A 15,805-nucleotide genomic window follows, 5' to 3' on the forward strand; every position below is an offset into this window, starting at 1 on the left:
GCTAAAAGTAAGGCAACTCGTTGGCTATTTTCTCCTGGTCTGAGTGTTTCCTCCCCATTTTGACAAATTGCTTTAATGTGATATGATAGGGTTGGGAAAGTTAAGATTGGAGATGCCATTTGGAGGACTATGGGATCCTCATTCATCCTTTTTATCTGGTGAGAACAGAGCCAGTACCTATAGGTGAGAAAGCATTTCTAGGCTGTGGATCAGAGGCCAATACTCTACCTCCAAAACCAGAGAGCATCCCAAGTACAAGTCATCTCTAACATTTTTTGAGCACTTACTATGCACTTGGCAGTGCTTTGCATAGAGTCGCTAATCTTCACAATAACCCTATGAGATTTTTATTGCAGGTGAGAAAAATGAGGAACAGAGAGCCCATGTTTCCCAAGGTTACACAACCACACAGGAAGTAGGGGAACCAGGCAGTTTGCCTTCAGAGGACATGTTCTTAGCCACTTTGTTGTGCTTCCTGTCAAAGCTCACCTCAAAGGAACCCCTGCTGTGTAAGCCAGCATCTCCCCTCTCCACCCTGGGAATAGACACAGACAGGTAACCAGGCTTGTATCCATGACACGGATTTCTTACCACTGCACAATTCACCCCACCCACTCATGAGGCTCCCACACCTCTCCTCCCTGAAGTCTTCCCATGGGGTCCACCAGACTGAGAGCAGATTAATGACACCCCACCAGCCCTTTGTCCTTGTCTCCAGGCTCAGTAAAGCTAAGCATTGGGACAGAAAAAGAGGCATAAAGGCTGGGTATCTGTGGGCCCAAATGAATAAGGTTTCCCTGCCCTCAGTTCAGCAGTCCTGGCTGGAACTTTAGACCCCCTGAGGACTGTTCTTCCCACCAACTGCCACTTGCTCCCAGGACTGGCCGGGGTCTTCCACAAACCTCCACCCATCCTGTCCTGCTCTGGTTCAAATGCATTTCCTCTTTCTCCCTGGGGAGAGTCATTCCTTAAGAGAATCAATGGCTGCTAAATTTGCTAAACATGGAGTAGTGCTCTCTCCCACCCCACCCTGTCTAAGGGTTTCTTGGAGGTTGACTTTGCTGAACCTCAGTTTCCTCAACTGTAAAATCTGTAGGACAGTCCCTGTCCTGTCAGCCTCCTGGGCTGGTTAATTGAGGAAAGAGTTTTGTAAGAGGAGAGAGCTTTACACGCTGTAAGGCACTGGGTAAGTAGAAAGGATTTCTGCTCCAGCTGAAAGCTGTGAGTGTATCACCTCCACCCTCCCACAGTCCCAGGCATAGCTGGGTGGTGGGGTGGTGGGTACCGTGATTGCCTCTGTCCAAAGTGCTGAAGTCACAGCAAAGCCAGCTGAGGACCTTCAGTCCCTCCTTGTCCCACCTTTGAGTGAACATCAAGTACAGAGATTTCCAAGCCCAAAGAGTGTCCTAAAATTGAGAATGTATTGCAAACAAATTTTATTTTATTTCCAGTATCTTTGTTTAAAATGAATACAGCTCTCCATTCAAAATTATAACAAGTACAAATGAACAAGAGGTGATTTAGCAGCTCAGTGAGAAAAGAGCCTTAACTCGGTATGGGTGAACAGTATGAGGTGGCTGCCAAAAAATAAACTGGTGGGCCAGGTGTGGTGGCTCACACCTGTAATCCCAGCACTTAGGGAGGCCAAAGCAGGTGGATCTCCTGAGGTCAGGAGTTCAAGACAAGCCTGGCCAACATGGCGAAACCCTGTCTCTACTAAAAATGCAAAAATTAGCCAGGTGTGGTGGTGCGCACCTGTAGTTCCAGCTACTCAGGAGGCTGAGGCAGAAGAATTGCTTGAACCCAGGAGGCAAAGGTTGCAGTGAGCCAAGATCACGCCATTGCACTCCAGCCTAGGCAACAGGGCGAGACTCTGTCTGAAAAGAAAAACAAAACAACAAACACACACACACACACACACACACACAAAAAACTGATGTAATCTAAGCCTATGTGGAAAGAAGTTCAAAGTCAGAGGAGGGAGGCAGGTCGGCTCATTTGTACCCTGCACCAGCTCTCCTGGAAAAAGCTAATCATAACTGGGCACTACAAACTGAAACCCACTCAGGCAAACATGATCTTAGTGGGTAGAACTTAGAAAGGCAGGGGATGAACCCATGAAGGCATGGGTCCTGGAGAGAAGCAGATTTGAAGGATGCAGATGGTGACGTTTGGCAGATGGGCCAATGAGGTCAGTGTGGTCTCAAGGACAGGGCTAAGATGAAATGTGAACACTATGGAGAGGCAGATTTCTGCTCAATAGGACCAAACATAACTGGTTACCAGGGAAGGCAGTGGAGCTGTATTAAGCATGTGACAGAAATGCTGATTTCAGGGTGGGGTGACTTCAGTCCTCTTGAGATCTGAGATGCCAATAAACAGTTAAGCACATTCTGTGCATACCCAGTGCTAAGCCCAGGTGAGCCAGAAGGAGAAGATTCATGACTGTAAGAACCCACATAAACCCAAAGTTTTGGCATCAAAATCGAGAACTTTAATTTTTTTAGTTCACAGGTGGGCTCTTGGACGCTTGCCTCTAGAACCTGGTGTTGCACGCCCTCTGCTGGTTATCCCTAACATTGCGCTCTCATCCCAAGGCAGGACATCACCCCTCTGAACCCTTTTGGTGCTGGTCAGCCATAGGTTCAGAACACGCAGGGAGACACCAGCGAATATCAGGGAGTTAGATCCTGGAGTGCTCAGTTAGTTCAGTATAGGATCAGAACTGAATCTGAAGATGAATTCAAGTATTTTTAATGAAAATTAGGGCTCAGCCATGTCTAGGAGGAGGGTTTGGGCAGAGGCTGGATTTGGGGAACTGTCTCTACCAGGACAATAACCAGGTTGTGTCTCAGACTGAAGTCAAAGTTGGGATTCAGCGTGGGACCAAAGTCTGGGCCTGGGTGTCAGCATGAAGCATGTATCAGGTGAGAGGCTCAGAGTCTGATCACAAGAGAGAGGCCGTCTGCAGCCAAGGTGATGGGTCAATGTGGCATTCCTATGCCCAGGAGAAAGCATCAGGTAATGAGTACCCAGTCACTGAAGAACTCAAGAACAAACAGGGAGACTGCCCAGGGGAGAGGTATGAGGGACAGGGGACAGAAAGAGATAGTCACTCTTTTTTTTTTTTGAGAGGGAGTCTCGTCTCACTGTCACCCAGGCTGGAGTGCAGTGGCGCGATCTCAGATCACTGCAACCTCTGCCTCCTGGGTTCAAGCGATTCTCTTGCCTCAGCCTCCTGAGTAGCTGAGATTACAGGTTCGCGCCACAACATCTGGCTTTTTTTTTTTTTTTTGTATTTTAGTAGAGATGAGGGGTAGTCACTAATTCGTAAGGCCCTCCCAACTTTAAGGATGGTGATGGGTAGGCCAAGGAGCCCCCTTTTCCTCAGTATTCTAGTATCCCAGTATTCTAGTCCTGGTTTCCTGTAACGCCCCCGCTCCTGCTCCCACACACACACTAGTACTACCACATACATATCATAGGTACAACTGGGGGAGAGAAGTGGCCCAAGGGCCAATTCTGTCACTGCAGAGAGCTGGCAGTTGTGAGGGTAGTCTTCCTTCCCCACAGGATTCTCTGTTTCTACTGGCAACAGGGCCTGGCAGCCTCCCACACCCAGATCTTAGCAACCATGGGAACCCCTGGCAACTGCTACCATGGTGACAAGACAGGGAACTGAAAACAGGCTGGGGGCACTTCCTCTGCAGCCTTTGGGATGTGAGCAGGATAGGGGCTCCCTTCCCTATACAGTCTGGGAGGGAACATGTGCCTCTGTCTAAAACACCTCCTCACTGGCACCCACCCCCACCCCTGCCCACGGGTTCCGGTTCCCTCAGGGTGAGGAAATGAGGGACACCTAGGGTTATGACGTCTCCAAAGGGAGGGAGGGTGAGTGGGGGCGTTTGGTGCTGGCATGATCGCAGATGCGTGCATACGCTGGCAGACATGGTGTCAATGTGTCAGCGGCCACATACCTCATCCACTCTTTGTCATGTAGACACATGCCCACACAGTCATTTACTCACACATGTACACTGACCCAAAATCATATACCTACAACATATAACAGAATCAGGCACACCACCACACAAAAATAACTGCACAGATCCACTCACAAATCACATTACCAGTACCACACTATAAATAACTCCCAATCAGACTCACAGATTTACAGATGCACTCACACTCCCAGCATCTGTGAACATGTAGAGTAATGGTTAACTTGGTTGAGTTAACCAAGTTAACCATTGGTTGGGTATAAACTACATGCCCAGCTCAGAACTAAGTGCACTACCTGTGTTACCTTAATTAACCCTCTCAACAACCCCCTGAGGCACCAATCCCCATTTACAAAGGAGATGAGGTGCCAGTGTGGCATGTAAGCTCACAAGGTGCATAGACTCCAGACACACTGCCAGGGTCCACGCCACACCGAGCACCACACACACTTGACACCCAGGACAATGGGACCAAGGGCAGGAACCACGGACTAGGCAAACAGTGGAGTCCGTGCTACCAACACCTAAAGGCACAGTCCCGCACCCTCAAAGGTCCGAGCCTACACTTTAGCATTAGCAGGGGCCAGGTAAAGGCTGGTGACTAAACTCTCTGCCTCCGTGTTGGCACAGGCAAGGTTGGGGGAGGCAAAAGAGACAGAACTGGAATAGGAAGAAGGAGAGCCACCCACAGCCTGGGCCCCACAAGTCTGGAGGTGGGAGAGAGAGAGCCCCCAGATCTGAGGAGCCAGCAGCGGTGCAGGGCCCCTCACCCCATCTCACCCATCTCTGTGTCACACTAGTCCATCCCTCCTCCCTATTCTCCCCCTTCCTCACTCCTCCTCACCCCATCTCTGTGCCTCATCCTTTCGTTGCTCACCCCTTTCCTCATCCCCCACCCTGCCTTCCTGCCCCTCCCCAGCCCTTCTTTCCTCATCCCCTACCCTGACTCCCCGCCCCTCCCCAGCCTTTCTTTCCTCTGCCCTCCTTACTCCCACCCTATCTCTCATCTGCCCCATGCCCCTCCCCTCCTCATCCCCCTCACCCCATCTCCCCATCCTCTCACCACTCCCTCTCCCTACCTCCCCTCCCTCAACCCCATTTCCCCAAATTCCTCATGCTCCTCATTCCCCCACATTCATCACCCATCTCTGCTCCCCTCCTGCCCCCAACCCCACTTTCTCTCCATCCTCCTCTCACCCCAAGTCTTTCTTCCTTCACACCTCATGCCCCTTTACCCTTGGGAGCCCCATAGTGACTCCTGGCACGAAGGCAGGTAGTGAAGAATCTGCAGACCTGACCCCAGGACCCTGGCCCCCTCCCTACTCTGCTCTTGGCCTAGGTACTCAAGCCGCAGTTTCTAGCAAGACCTCATGGGTGTCCAAACTCTGTCTCTGGAAAATAGGAAAGAAAGAAGTAAAGGAGAGCTTCCGGCCTGACCCTTCCTTTATCATCAATCCTCCAGCACTCTCCCCCCACTTCACCCCCAAATTACTCCCTCCCCATCCCCGCTCCCTCGAGCACAGATGGGCCTGGGAGACAGTGACGTGGGCGCCAGGCACCGTGTCTGCTCGAGTGGCGGCTTCCGCCGGCGACCGCCTCCGCAGCCCCGCCTGCTCCCTGCATCGGGGACACTGGGGCTGAGATCTAATGATTTAATGGGGGGTGGGGGAGATAGAGATTCTGAGGGTAAGGAAGGAGATCTTGAGGAGTGAGATGAAAGATTAAAGGGGAGATCTAGGATAGGAGATCAGGGGTGTAAAGAAAGAACCAAGAATAGGATAAAACGGATCACTGCGGGAAGGAAGACAGGAGATCATTGAGGGCCAAGAAGGAAAGGGCTAAAACACAGGCACTCCAGGGGGAAGCAGGATGAGAGACTGATTAGAAAGGGGACTGAAATGGGCACCGCGGGGTCGCTCAGGAGGGGCGCGAGGATGAGGGGCTGTACAGAGGGTGGGCGGGGGAGACTCCTGGAGGCACTGGCCTGGGCAGAGTCATCTGTTTTCCTCAGGGAAGAGGTCCGGAGGGCTCTGAAACCCGGCATCCGCGGGATCTGTTAGAGATTCCTTTAGGTCACGTCAGGCCACCGCGGGGTCAGGGTAAGGTAAAGCTAAATGAGGTCAGCTCGAGGTGGCTACACCGTTGGCTGAAAGGCGAGTAAGAAGTGCTGACCTTTTGGCCCCGGTCCAGGGACTACACCTCCCAGAGTGCACTGTTCTCACCCCCTTGCCCCCCAATGAAGAAAGAAAAGAATGCACGGCCGCACGGCCAACTGGTGGGTACAGTTTTCCTTTAAGGCTGCCTTTGACGTCGCAAGGGTTCCAGAAGGTTCTCCTGGGATTCGAGCAGTGGCCAGTACGTCCCACCTTCTCAACCCGGAGATTGGACTAATATAGTTGCCCCTGGGCTCGGGTCTGAGTCTCAGGCACGAACCAATAAAATCAAAGGGCGAGTGGGGTTGCCGCCCTCTGTCTTTTTCACCAATGGCACGACAAGATGGCAAAGAGGCGTGGTTGAGTGATCCCAGAGGGCGCCAATCAGATCCATACCAATCACTGCCTGGAATGTGTGCGCGTGTGGCCGGGTGACAGGGGCGGATGATGGGCGGCTATCACCATGCCGCTTGTTGAAAATTGCCCAATCACAGTAGAGGCTGAACTGAGTGACGGGAAGGTGGTTCAATGGACGGCGCGGAGGCGGAGCCGTGGGGGCGGGCTCCCGGTCCCGCTGTCGGCGGCCGGCGGGCAGGCGACTCCTGTCCCGGGTGGAGGCGGCGGAGCCGGAGCCGGGGGAGGGGGCAGCGGCTGTCTCACGGACCACGGCGGCGCCCGCAGCTCCTCATCGGTGAGGGCGCCGGGCCAGGACTCGGGGGTCCCGGGAGCGGGGCGTCGCGAAGCCAGGGCTCCTGGTGTTGGGGGTTTGGGACACTGAGGGCCCGTAGGCTCTGCTGCCGTGGGGGTGCGGGGCCCCGGGGTCTGCAGGGTGCTCGGAGTCCTGGACCCGGGCTTGGCTGTTACAGGGGGCAGCGAGCGTCTGAGCCAGGGATGGGAGGGGAGGGGAGGGTCGGGTCGGACCGGACCAGATTGGGTTCTGTGGGGCGGAGGCGTCTGTGAGCAGGCCAGCCAGCCAGAGCGGGTGACATCACCGACCACCCTCCCCCGCCCGAGCCCCCTCCCCTCCTCTCCTCGCCGCGCCTTTTGTCCCGGCCGAGCTCCGCTCTGCCCCGCCCATCCGCGAGGGAGGAGACTCCCGTCAGTGACTTCATTGAGTAGGTTCTTGGGGATTGGGGTCGGGTCCTCCCCAAGGAGAGGCGACAGGAGCTCACTGCCTCTCGGGCCCTCACAATCACACCTGTCACAGGTACACACGCTGCCACTCACAAACACACGCTTGCACTCCCAGCCTCACTGACACGCTGCCATACAGCCGCTCACAGCCAGCCAGACACTGCTGCACCTGAGTGCAGGTGGCCACGGGTCCTCTCCCTTCACTCTCCACACCTGGGGATCAGGTCCGGCACCTGCTGCGCCAGACAGGCCTTGCTGGGCACGCGCCTCTGAGAGTCCGAGGAGGTGGCTTCCAGAGCTGCAGCACTTCAGGCCGGCTCCGGTGGAGCGATCAGAGGTGAGGGGCTTGGCTGGGCATGTTTAAGCGCACAGTGCTCTCCTGCCCACCCCCAGCAGCACCCCCACTACAGGCCCGAGGAGCTTTCCGGAGCTTCCCACACTCCTGGGGAGAAGACTTCTTAGCCAGCTTGATGTTTAAAATTCAGCTGGAGCCCTTAAAACTTCGAGCGTGGACGCTGAATGGGTTTGTAAAGTTTCGGTAAGTCCCTCCGGAGAAGGGCACTCATACCCATACCCAGTCAAACCCTCCACACGGCCATCCCTTCCATTGCCTTCCTGCTTCCTCCACCTCATCCTCATCCCCTCCGTGACATACAGGGACCCCTCTCCTGCCTCACCCACATATTTGAATGAATTGCACCCCTTATCATTCCTCTTATCTCAAACCCTTCGGGTAACCATTTTCCACAGACATTTCCTCCAATATTTCAACTCTCTACATTCCTCCCTTTCAACCCATCATTAACCCATTTTCCACCTCAGCCATTTCCACTTGTCACTCATCCCCTCCATCAGTACATCATTTTCTGTATCAGCCATCTCCCCTCCTTGTACCTCAGCAGTCCCCCTTGCCATTTTCTCCCCATTTTTCCTTCCTGCCTCTACCTTAACATCCTCCTCATTCTTCTCCATCAAAGGCAGTGCCATGCCATGGGGCTCCTTTGTCATTCCAACACGTGGCCTGTGGGTAGGGGGGAAGGGAAGGAGGGAGGAAAGCAGAAGTAAAAAAAGGAGGCAGATCCTGAAAGAGCTTGCCCTGTGTCTGTGGAGGCAAGAGATGTATGGGCCTAGAGCAGCTAGCAGGTGGGTACCAGGGAGGAAGCTGGCCGGGTGCGGAGGTAACGCAGGGACAGAAAAAGGAGGTGGGTGGTTGGTGAACTGTTCCACTGGCCCTCTGCCTGGAAGCTGCTGTAGTTCTCTGGGGGCACCCTCTTGGTGTGCTAGGGTTCCTTCCCAGTCCCAGGGAGAAGAAGGTGTGGGTTGAGGCAGAAATGGCAGACCACCCCCAGCTCCCTCTCAGATGGCTTTTGCTGCCATTTCTGAAAATGGCTGCCCCCCCCAAGGTGCTCTTTCTTCTCTGCCTCTCCCAATCCCCCCCCCACATCTCCCCCACAGACGTGACATGCTGGTGGGGGGTGATGGGGGAGTACCTGCCTTTGTTGAGCCTTTTCTTCGTCAGAGAAAGGTGACTCCCAGAACCATGAGTCAACCCAGCCACCTGCAGCAGAGCCTATGGGGGCAGAAGTGAGGGCCATTGTCCCTGCCCACCTAGGGCCTTGGGCACCTCCCCCTTACCCGGTTACAGCCCTCACTCCTGCCAGGACACCCTGTACACCTCCCTTCTGTGAAGCAGTCAGAGGCAGAAAGGCAGGTCTCAGCTGTGGCTGCCAGCCTAGGACATTGCTAGAAAGACTCTGGTTTTCCTGGCTTTGGCAGGGGTTGGCCAAGTCTCAGAACGGCTGAGAATGGCTTCTGGCCATTCCCCCAGAGAACTCTAGCTACAGGAAAGTCCCCCTTCCCCTGATATCCACCACAGACACACCGATGGAGGGAGACTGGAATGAAAGAATTTGGGTTGTGCGTTTCTCTTATAACAAATGCTCCTGCACCCACCTTAAAAGGGACTCAGAGGAATATGGGTCTGATGCTGGGCCAGATCCTAAACCGCAGGGCGGACTGGGGCGTGGGGTGGGGCTAGGAGAGTATTAAGGAAATGGTGGTTGGTTAGTGCCCAATTGTCTCCTAACAGCTGGGGTTTAAAAAGTCCTGTCCCCAGGATGCTTTTGTTCACTCACACTGGTGCTTAGGCGGCACAACCCTCACAGTTTTGTGTGTAGACGCTGGGAAATAAGGGAACCGTTGCCCTGGTTGGGGGAAGGACAGTATCGCACCCCCTGCTAATGAGGGAGTTGGAAACAGCAGTTTCCAAAGGCTGTGAGTCACCCTGTGATCTGAGTCACACGTGAGGCTTAGCATCTTCAGGGGGTGGGGGCGGGGAGGCCTGGGGTCTCCAATGGCAGAGAGGACTCCAGACACCCATTCCCTGACTCAGTCTAGCTGGCCAGGACAGCTGGCGGAAGACCCAGGCCTGTTCCCAGTCCTGGGCCACTGCCCCAGCTGCCCTCAGCCTGGGCACCATGCCTGAGGTGTGGCGTAGGAGACCACGATGCTCAGGTGACCTCACCCATTACACTGACCTTCGCCAGCTCCTGTGTGTGGGTCGCTCAGTTCATGGTGCCACCTCACTCAGCAGGGCCTCTCAGGGGTCCTCAGACTGGCCCAAGGACCAGGGCCTCAGCCTAGCCCCAAGAGTGGGCCACAACCTTCATTTTCCTGCTAGGAAAACCCAGGAGGTGAGGACGGAATCACAGAATTCTAGAATGTCAGAGCTGGAAGAGATCATCTAGTCCAAACCTTTCATTTTCCAGATGGGGGGCACACAGGCCCACAGAACAGGCATGACCTGCTGAAGGTTACCCAGGGAGTCATTTAGGGATTGCAAGATCATCAGGAACAGGGCTGGGGCAGAAGAGGAGAAGGCATCAAGTCTCGGCCCTGGGTTTCTTTCAGAAACAAGGAGACCAGTGCTGGTCCAGTGGCTGTGATGGGAAAAGATTATTACAAGATTCTTGGGATCCCATCGGGGGCCAATGAGGATGAGATCAAGAAAGCCTACCGGAAGATGGCCTTGAAGTACCACCCAGACAAGAATAAAGAACCCAACGCTGAGGAGAAGTTTAAGGAGATTGCAGAGGCCTATGATGTGCTGAGTGACCCCAAGAAACGGGGCCTGTATGACCAGTATGGGGAGGAAGGTAAGAGGGCAGCACTCTAGCCCAATCCCGGACCCCTCCGCTTGGTAGAGGTCCTGAGTGCACCAGTTTGTGTAGCAGGGAACTGGAGGCTGTGGAGGGGGTGAGGGCAGCAAAGGTTTCCAGCACTGCCACCCAGAGGAGACAGGAGCCCACCCACTACCCAGCTCAGCTCACCCTAGTTCTCCCTGCCTCTCTATGCTCCCTCCCTCCTTGGGTTCAGGCCTTAGAGAGGTCTGAAGCAAGAGCCAGAGGCCTTCCCCGCCCTTCTTTCCTTCCCAGCCTTATTAGTCCTGCCTGAAGTCTCTGCTGCTTCATTGGCTGATGGGGAAGGTTGGGGAGAGGGAGTGTGTGGCTCTCTGAGGACAGAGCATTTACATTCATCAGCATAAAAGTCTGGCCCTTAAGCAGCCTGGGAATTAACTACCAGAGCTCTGAGCAGAAATGGTTTTTCCTTTCTCTCCCCCAGTCCTGCCTGCTTCTGGCCAGCAGAACAGAGGTGGAGCTTTGCCTCCCAGAGGAAGTGGCAGGGATCCAAGGGTGGAAGGGGAACTGCTGCTGGCATCTTCCCCCTTCCCTGGGGTAGCTGGTGGCCATGGGGTGGGAGGCAGGAAAGGCCCAAATAAAGCCTCTGAGAGGGAGGCCCCTCCCAGCACATCCCACGGCCATGATGTAGCTGCTAATTCTGGGCCTGCCCCTCAGGGCTGCCTGCCACCCGCCAGCCACAGGCACCTGTCAGGCTATATTAAGAGACATTGTCACGCTGAGGACTCTCCTTCCTGGGAAGAACTGTCCTTCCTCCCCAACAGAATCCACCTTTCTTTCACATTCTCCTCCTCTTCACCCTCCCCATTCTATCCTCAAAACTAAATGGGCTAATCATATGTAGATAAGAAGGTTATTTTCTTCCCCTCCTCCTGGCCTTGTGTTCCATGCCCCTCTGTGCACCCTCGTCCTCCCAACTCCCTCTTCCTATTCTCCATGCTGCCGGTTCCTTCCATTCTTCCTGCCTACCTCCTAGACATGCCAACTCCCAGATTCACCAGATACTGGCTGGCACCCCCAGTATTCTTCCAACTAAGACATTTTTCTCTCTGGCATGGAGCGATGGGAGGGATAGGAGTGGGAAAGAGGGAAGCAGTGCAGACACCATGCCACCATGTGACCTGTCTTGGAATTGCACCCATTCCTCCATTCAGCCTCACCTTTGTTTAGAAAGAAGGCAGGAGCTGGGAGAGCTCCCCCGAGATACTTCACCCCTTCTGCCTAAGTGAAGGGGTCCAGACGCCAGGTTCTGATGCAGAACCCCATCCCAGGAGGGCCCCTGAGGATGCGGCATGGCCTTAAGGGGACCTCCATGACCTGGGGAGGGAGAAGCAGCTTAGAAATGTCGGTTATATTTCTGTCTACCCTGCCCAATCCCCAGCAGCCATCTATTATAGAGCAGTTATACACACAGACTCTGTGTGCAGCTCCAGCAAGGGACAAGTTGCTCCCAGCTTGAAAAGGGGGTAGTAGTGGAAGAACAGAAATCCCTATAGAGAGAATTACCCCTTCCCTTCATCATCGGTCCAGCCTCCCTCCCTCTCTCACCGAGCTCTGCCAGGCTGCTTACACTTGCTTGATAATCAGCCCCTCGATAGAAGGAAAGAAGAGATCCTAGGTCTTGGGGGAGGGGTGAAGAGGCAGCTGCCACAAGTCCCTGAACTGTCTGCCACTTGTCCTCTCTAGTGAAACTTAAATTTGCCTTTGTGGTTCCAGGAAATAAGAGGCTAATTTAGGCTCAGATCTCCATGATCAGTTGAAATTCTAGATAAACGGCCTCAAAGAGAAGGGTCTCTTTCCTAGCCTAGACCCCACCCATAGTCTCCATATTCCAGAGCAGTTCTCAGTGTGAACCCTCTCCCCACATCCCCCACTACCGCCAGCACCTCCTCCTCTGCAAGAAAGCTGCCTCCAGGAATCTGAGCCCCTTAGGACCCGACAGAGAGAGCAGCTAAGGTCACCACCTGCCATGTGCCAGCCCATTCATGCATTTTGGTTGCTCAACATTAGGTGTGGGGTATGGAGTTCGCTGTTGTATAACTCCAGGGAGCTCCATTCCCATTGTACTCTATGTCTGTACAATGTGTGAATGACACTCCCTAAAGTTGTGTAACACCGAGCAGAGTGTGGGAACAAAGCATTTGAAAATTTTTTCTAGAAAAATATCTCTTCATCTCCAAGCTAATGAGCTTTCCCATCCCACTTTTTAAGGCCTCCTGTTTTCCCATTTGAGCAGGAGTCAGGGAAAGAGGAAATATTGCTAGAAGCAGAGTGAAAGTGGTCTTCCTCCTGGGTTGGATCCCTACCCTATTTGCGACTGTTCACTTACCAGCCCCCTCTGTGGTCACATCCTGTCTGATTGCCCCTTGTCCTATATGTCTTTGGAGATAAGCAAAGATTTGGGAACCAGGTATGACTTGTAATGTGATACCAGGCTAGTCATTCAAAGCTTTTTGAGACATCTTTGGATCATGAGTATGTGGAAAAGATTACAGGACTGGAAGTCACATCCTCTAAGTCCTCTAGTCCTGGCTTTTCCACCTATTGGGTAAGCCAACCTCTTTGAATCTCAAGTTGTGCATTGTTATTAAATACATAATTAGGAATGGAAAATAATCTTGCCAGAAGCCTTTCTTACTCTATTAGCCTGGCCCTCTCTGTGGGATTTAAATGTTGCCTCTTTCTCTAGGCCTGTGAACTGGGAGCTAGAGGGCAGGGGGAAGACACTGGGGTGGGGCCAGGATGAGCCACACTGCCCCTAACTTCTCCTCCCCTCTAGGCCTGAAGACCGGCGGTGGCACATCAGGTGGCTCCAGTGGCTCCTTTCACTACACCTTTCATGGGGACCCCCATGCCACCTTTGCCTCCTTCTTTGGTGGCTCCAACCCCTTCGATATCTTCTTTGCCAGCAGCCGCTCCACTCGGCCCTTCAGTGGCTTTGACCCAGATGACATGGATGTGGATGAAGATGAGGACCCATTTGGTGCTTTCGGCCGTTTTGGCTTCAATGGGCTGAGTAGGGGTCCGAGGCGAGCCCCAGAACCACTGTATCCTCGGCGCAAGGTGCAGGATCCCCCAGTGGTGCACGAGCTGCGGGTGTCCCTGGAGGAGATCTACCATGGCTCCACCAAGCGCATGAAGATCACAAGACGTCGCCTCAACCCTGATGGGCGAACTGTGCGCACCGAGGACAAGATCCTGCACATAGTCATCAAGCGCGGCTGGAAGGAAGGCACCAAGATCACCTTCCCCAAAGAGGGTGACGCCACACCTGACAACATCCCTGCTGACATCGTCTTTGTGCTCAAAGACAAGCCCCATGCACACTTCCGTCGAGATGGCACCAACGTGCTCTACAGTGCCCTGATCAGCCTCAAGGAGGTGGGGCCTAGTCAGGCTGTGTGTGTGTGCTGGGGAGATGGTGGGGACATTCCCCCTCTTCCTGCCAGCTGGCACATTCTTTCCCCACTCAATCTATTTCCTTCCTTCCCACTCACCTTGCCCCACCTTTTCCTCACTTTCTGCTTCGTCTTCCCCAGGCGCTGTGTGGCTGCACTGTGAACATTCCCACCATCGACGGCCGAGTGATCCCTTTGCCCTGCAATGATGTCATCAAACCAGGCACCGTGAAGAGACTCCGTGGGGAGGGCCTTCCCTTCCCCAAAGTGCCAACTCAGCGGGGAGATCTCATTGTTGAGTTCAAAGTTCGCTTCCCAGACAGATTAACACCACAGACAAGACAGATCCTTAAGCAGCACCTACCCTGTTCCTAGGCTCTGCCCCAGCCAGTCCAGAGCCTACCACAGCAATACCCCAACACTCACTTCCACTCAATGTGCACCCAGCTTGATGTCCACTGGACACTGGCAACTTTTTCTAAAATGCAAAAAAAAGCCACTGGTTTTCAGGAAAATGTTCCTGTCCCTGACCCCTTTCAGAGCTGGGCTGCCTGGGGGGAGTGGGAGGGAGGTGGGGAGAGCTAGCCCAGGCCAGGGGTCAATGTTCATGTCACTAGCTTTGAATCCAGTTTCCACTGCAGTGGCTGGAGAGTGACCTGAGTGCTACTTGAAGATATGTAGAGATTCCTTATCCATGCCTGTACATAGCATGTCCTTCTCCCCTCAGCTTTGCTAATACCAGTCCCCTCCCTTCCCTTTGGCTTCCTGCTGTTGGGGGCGGAAGAGAATAGAAAGGACATTGCTTTCTCAGCCCCACCCCCAGGTCCACAGTGTCCAAGGTTATGGCACACATATTCATGCACAAGAAGCACTCACCTAGAGCTGTCTGTGCCTCTCTGGGAGAGAGGAGAGGGGATAAGAAGGGAAGGTTCACAACCTGTGAACAGGGACTTGAGCACGAGACACTTTTCATCTGGAGCAGGGTGGTGAGCTCCTCAGCAGCCTCCACAACAGCGCCCTGCCTGCACCCGCAGAGCTGGAGGTTCTGTCCTCCCTGCTCCTCTCAGGAGTGTTCAAGGGTGGAGGGCAGGGAATGGGGCCTGAGGTATTAAGGCTAAGAGGTTGGGGGCAGGGCCCATGTCCCAGCCTTCATTAGGAAGGGAAAGGGCTTTGGGGTCAGGTGGCAGCTATTCCCCACCAAGAGATTCAGGGTCACAGGTTTTTCCCCACACCTCTGAACTCAGGGCCTAGCCACCCCCAAACTTCCAAATCCCACTTTTGTGATATGTGAAGCTACTTATTTCTTACCCTTGGAGGCTGTGTGGGGAATTTCCAGCCCTTTTATGCCTGTGTGATCCCGCCCCACCCCCACAGTTGTATAAAGGTCATAGTGAAGGAGCTGGGGGAAGACTGCTTCAGCCAGATCCTGGGGTGGGGTCTTTAGGTTTTCTCACTTTGACAAGCCCCTGAATGTTTTTATAGTAGTTTTTTTGTATTTTTTTGTAATGACAGTATTATGTAAAAAATAAAGTATTTTAAAAATATGGCATCTGAGCAGGAGCAACAAACCGGGGATGGGGGTGGGTGAGGAGGGCCACTGTCACCCTCCCTCCCGGGCTCTGGTCACCGTTGAGAAGCCCAAGCAGGCCCTCAGTATAAGCTGAAGCTGACCCCTGCCTTCCTGTAAGCCTCCTGGGATTTCTAAAACATATACTCCAAGCACAGCACAGACAGAAAGTACCACTCAGCTATTAGAGGAAACATCTATTGGGAAGGAAAAATATCCCTGCTCATGAGAGACAGAGACCATTGTCTTCAGATGCTCTAGCATGAAAACAAATAGATTTTCTCTTCTTGTCTAAATTTTCTCTGAGTCAGATAAATTTTCCTTCTAGGAGAAAATTTATCTTCTAGGAGGGGAT

General features: G+C 53.6%; 1 protein-coding gene and 1 long non-coding RNA gene across 6 annotated transcripts; one reads left to right on the forward strand and one right to left on the reverse strand.

Moving 5' to 3' along the window:
• Positions 1–2,479: 2,479 nt before the first annotated feature.
• LOC117099026 lies at positions 2,480–6,394 on the reverse strand. The gene is made up of 2 exons (XR_004443674.1): positions 6,174–6,394; positions 2,480–2,998 (listed from the first exon to the last, which is right to left on the reverse strand). It is a non-coding gene; the product is annotated as an uncharacterized LOC117099026 (long non-coding RNA).
• On the forward strand, positions 6,384–15,427 carry DNAJB5 (DnaJ heat shock protein family (Hsp40) member B5). Of its 5 annotated transcripts, none has more exons than XM_033238193.1 (5): positions 6,384–6,845; positions 7,513–7,625; positions 10,199–10,443; positions 13,265–13,866; positions 14,025–15,427. In XM_033238193.1, exons 1-5 carry the CDS (start codon positions 6,618–6,620, stop codon positions 14,256–14,258), a joined length of 1,422 nt encoding a protein of 473 aa, XP_033094084.1. In that variant the 5' UTR covers positions 6,384–6,617; the 3' UTR covers positions 14,259–15,427. The 5 variants fall into 5 exon arrangements, with proteins under 5 accessions (XP_033094084.1, XP_033094085.1, XP_033094086.1 ...); XM_033238194.1 differs by lacking the exon at positions 7,513–7,625 and adding an exon at positions 7,682–7,826; XM_033238195.1 differs by lacking the exon at positions 7,513–7,625 and adding an exon at positions 7,685–7,826.
• Positions 15,428–15,805: the final 378 nt, after the last annotated feature.

Source organism: Trachypithecus francoisi, unplaced genomic scaffold, assembly GCF_009764315.1.
Source record: "Trachypithecus francoisi isolate TF-2019V2 unplaced genomic scaffold, Tfra_2.0 Lachesis_group16, whole genome shotgun sequence".
Lineage (NCBI taxonomy): Eukaryota > Metazoa > Chordata > Mammalia > Primates > Cercopithecidae > Trachypithecus > Trachypithecus francoisi.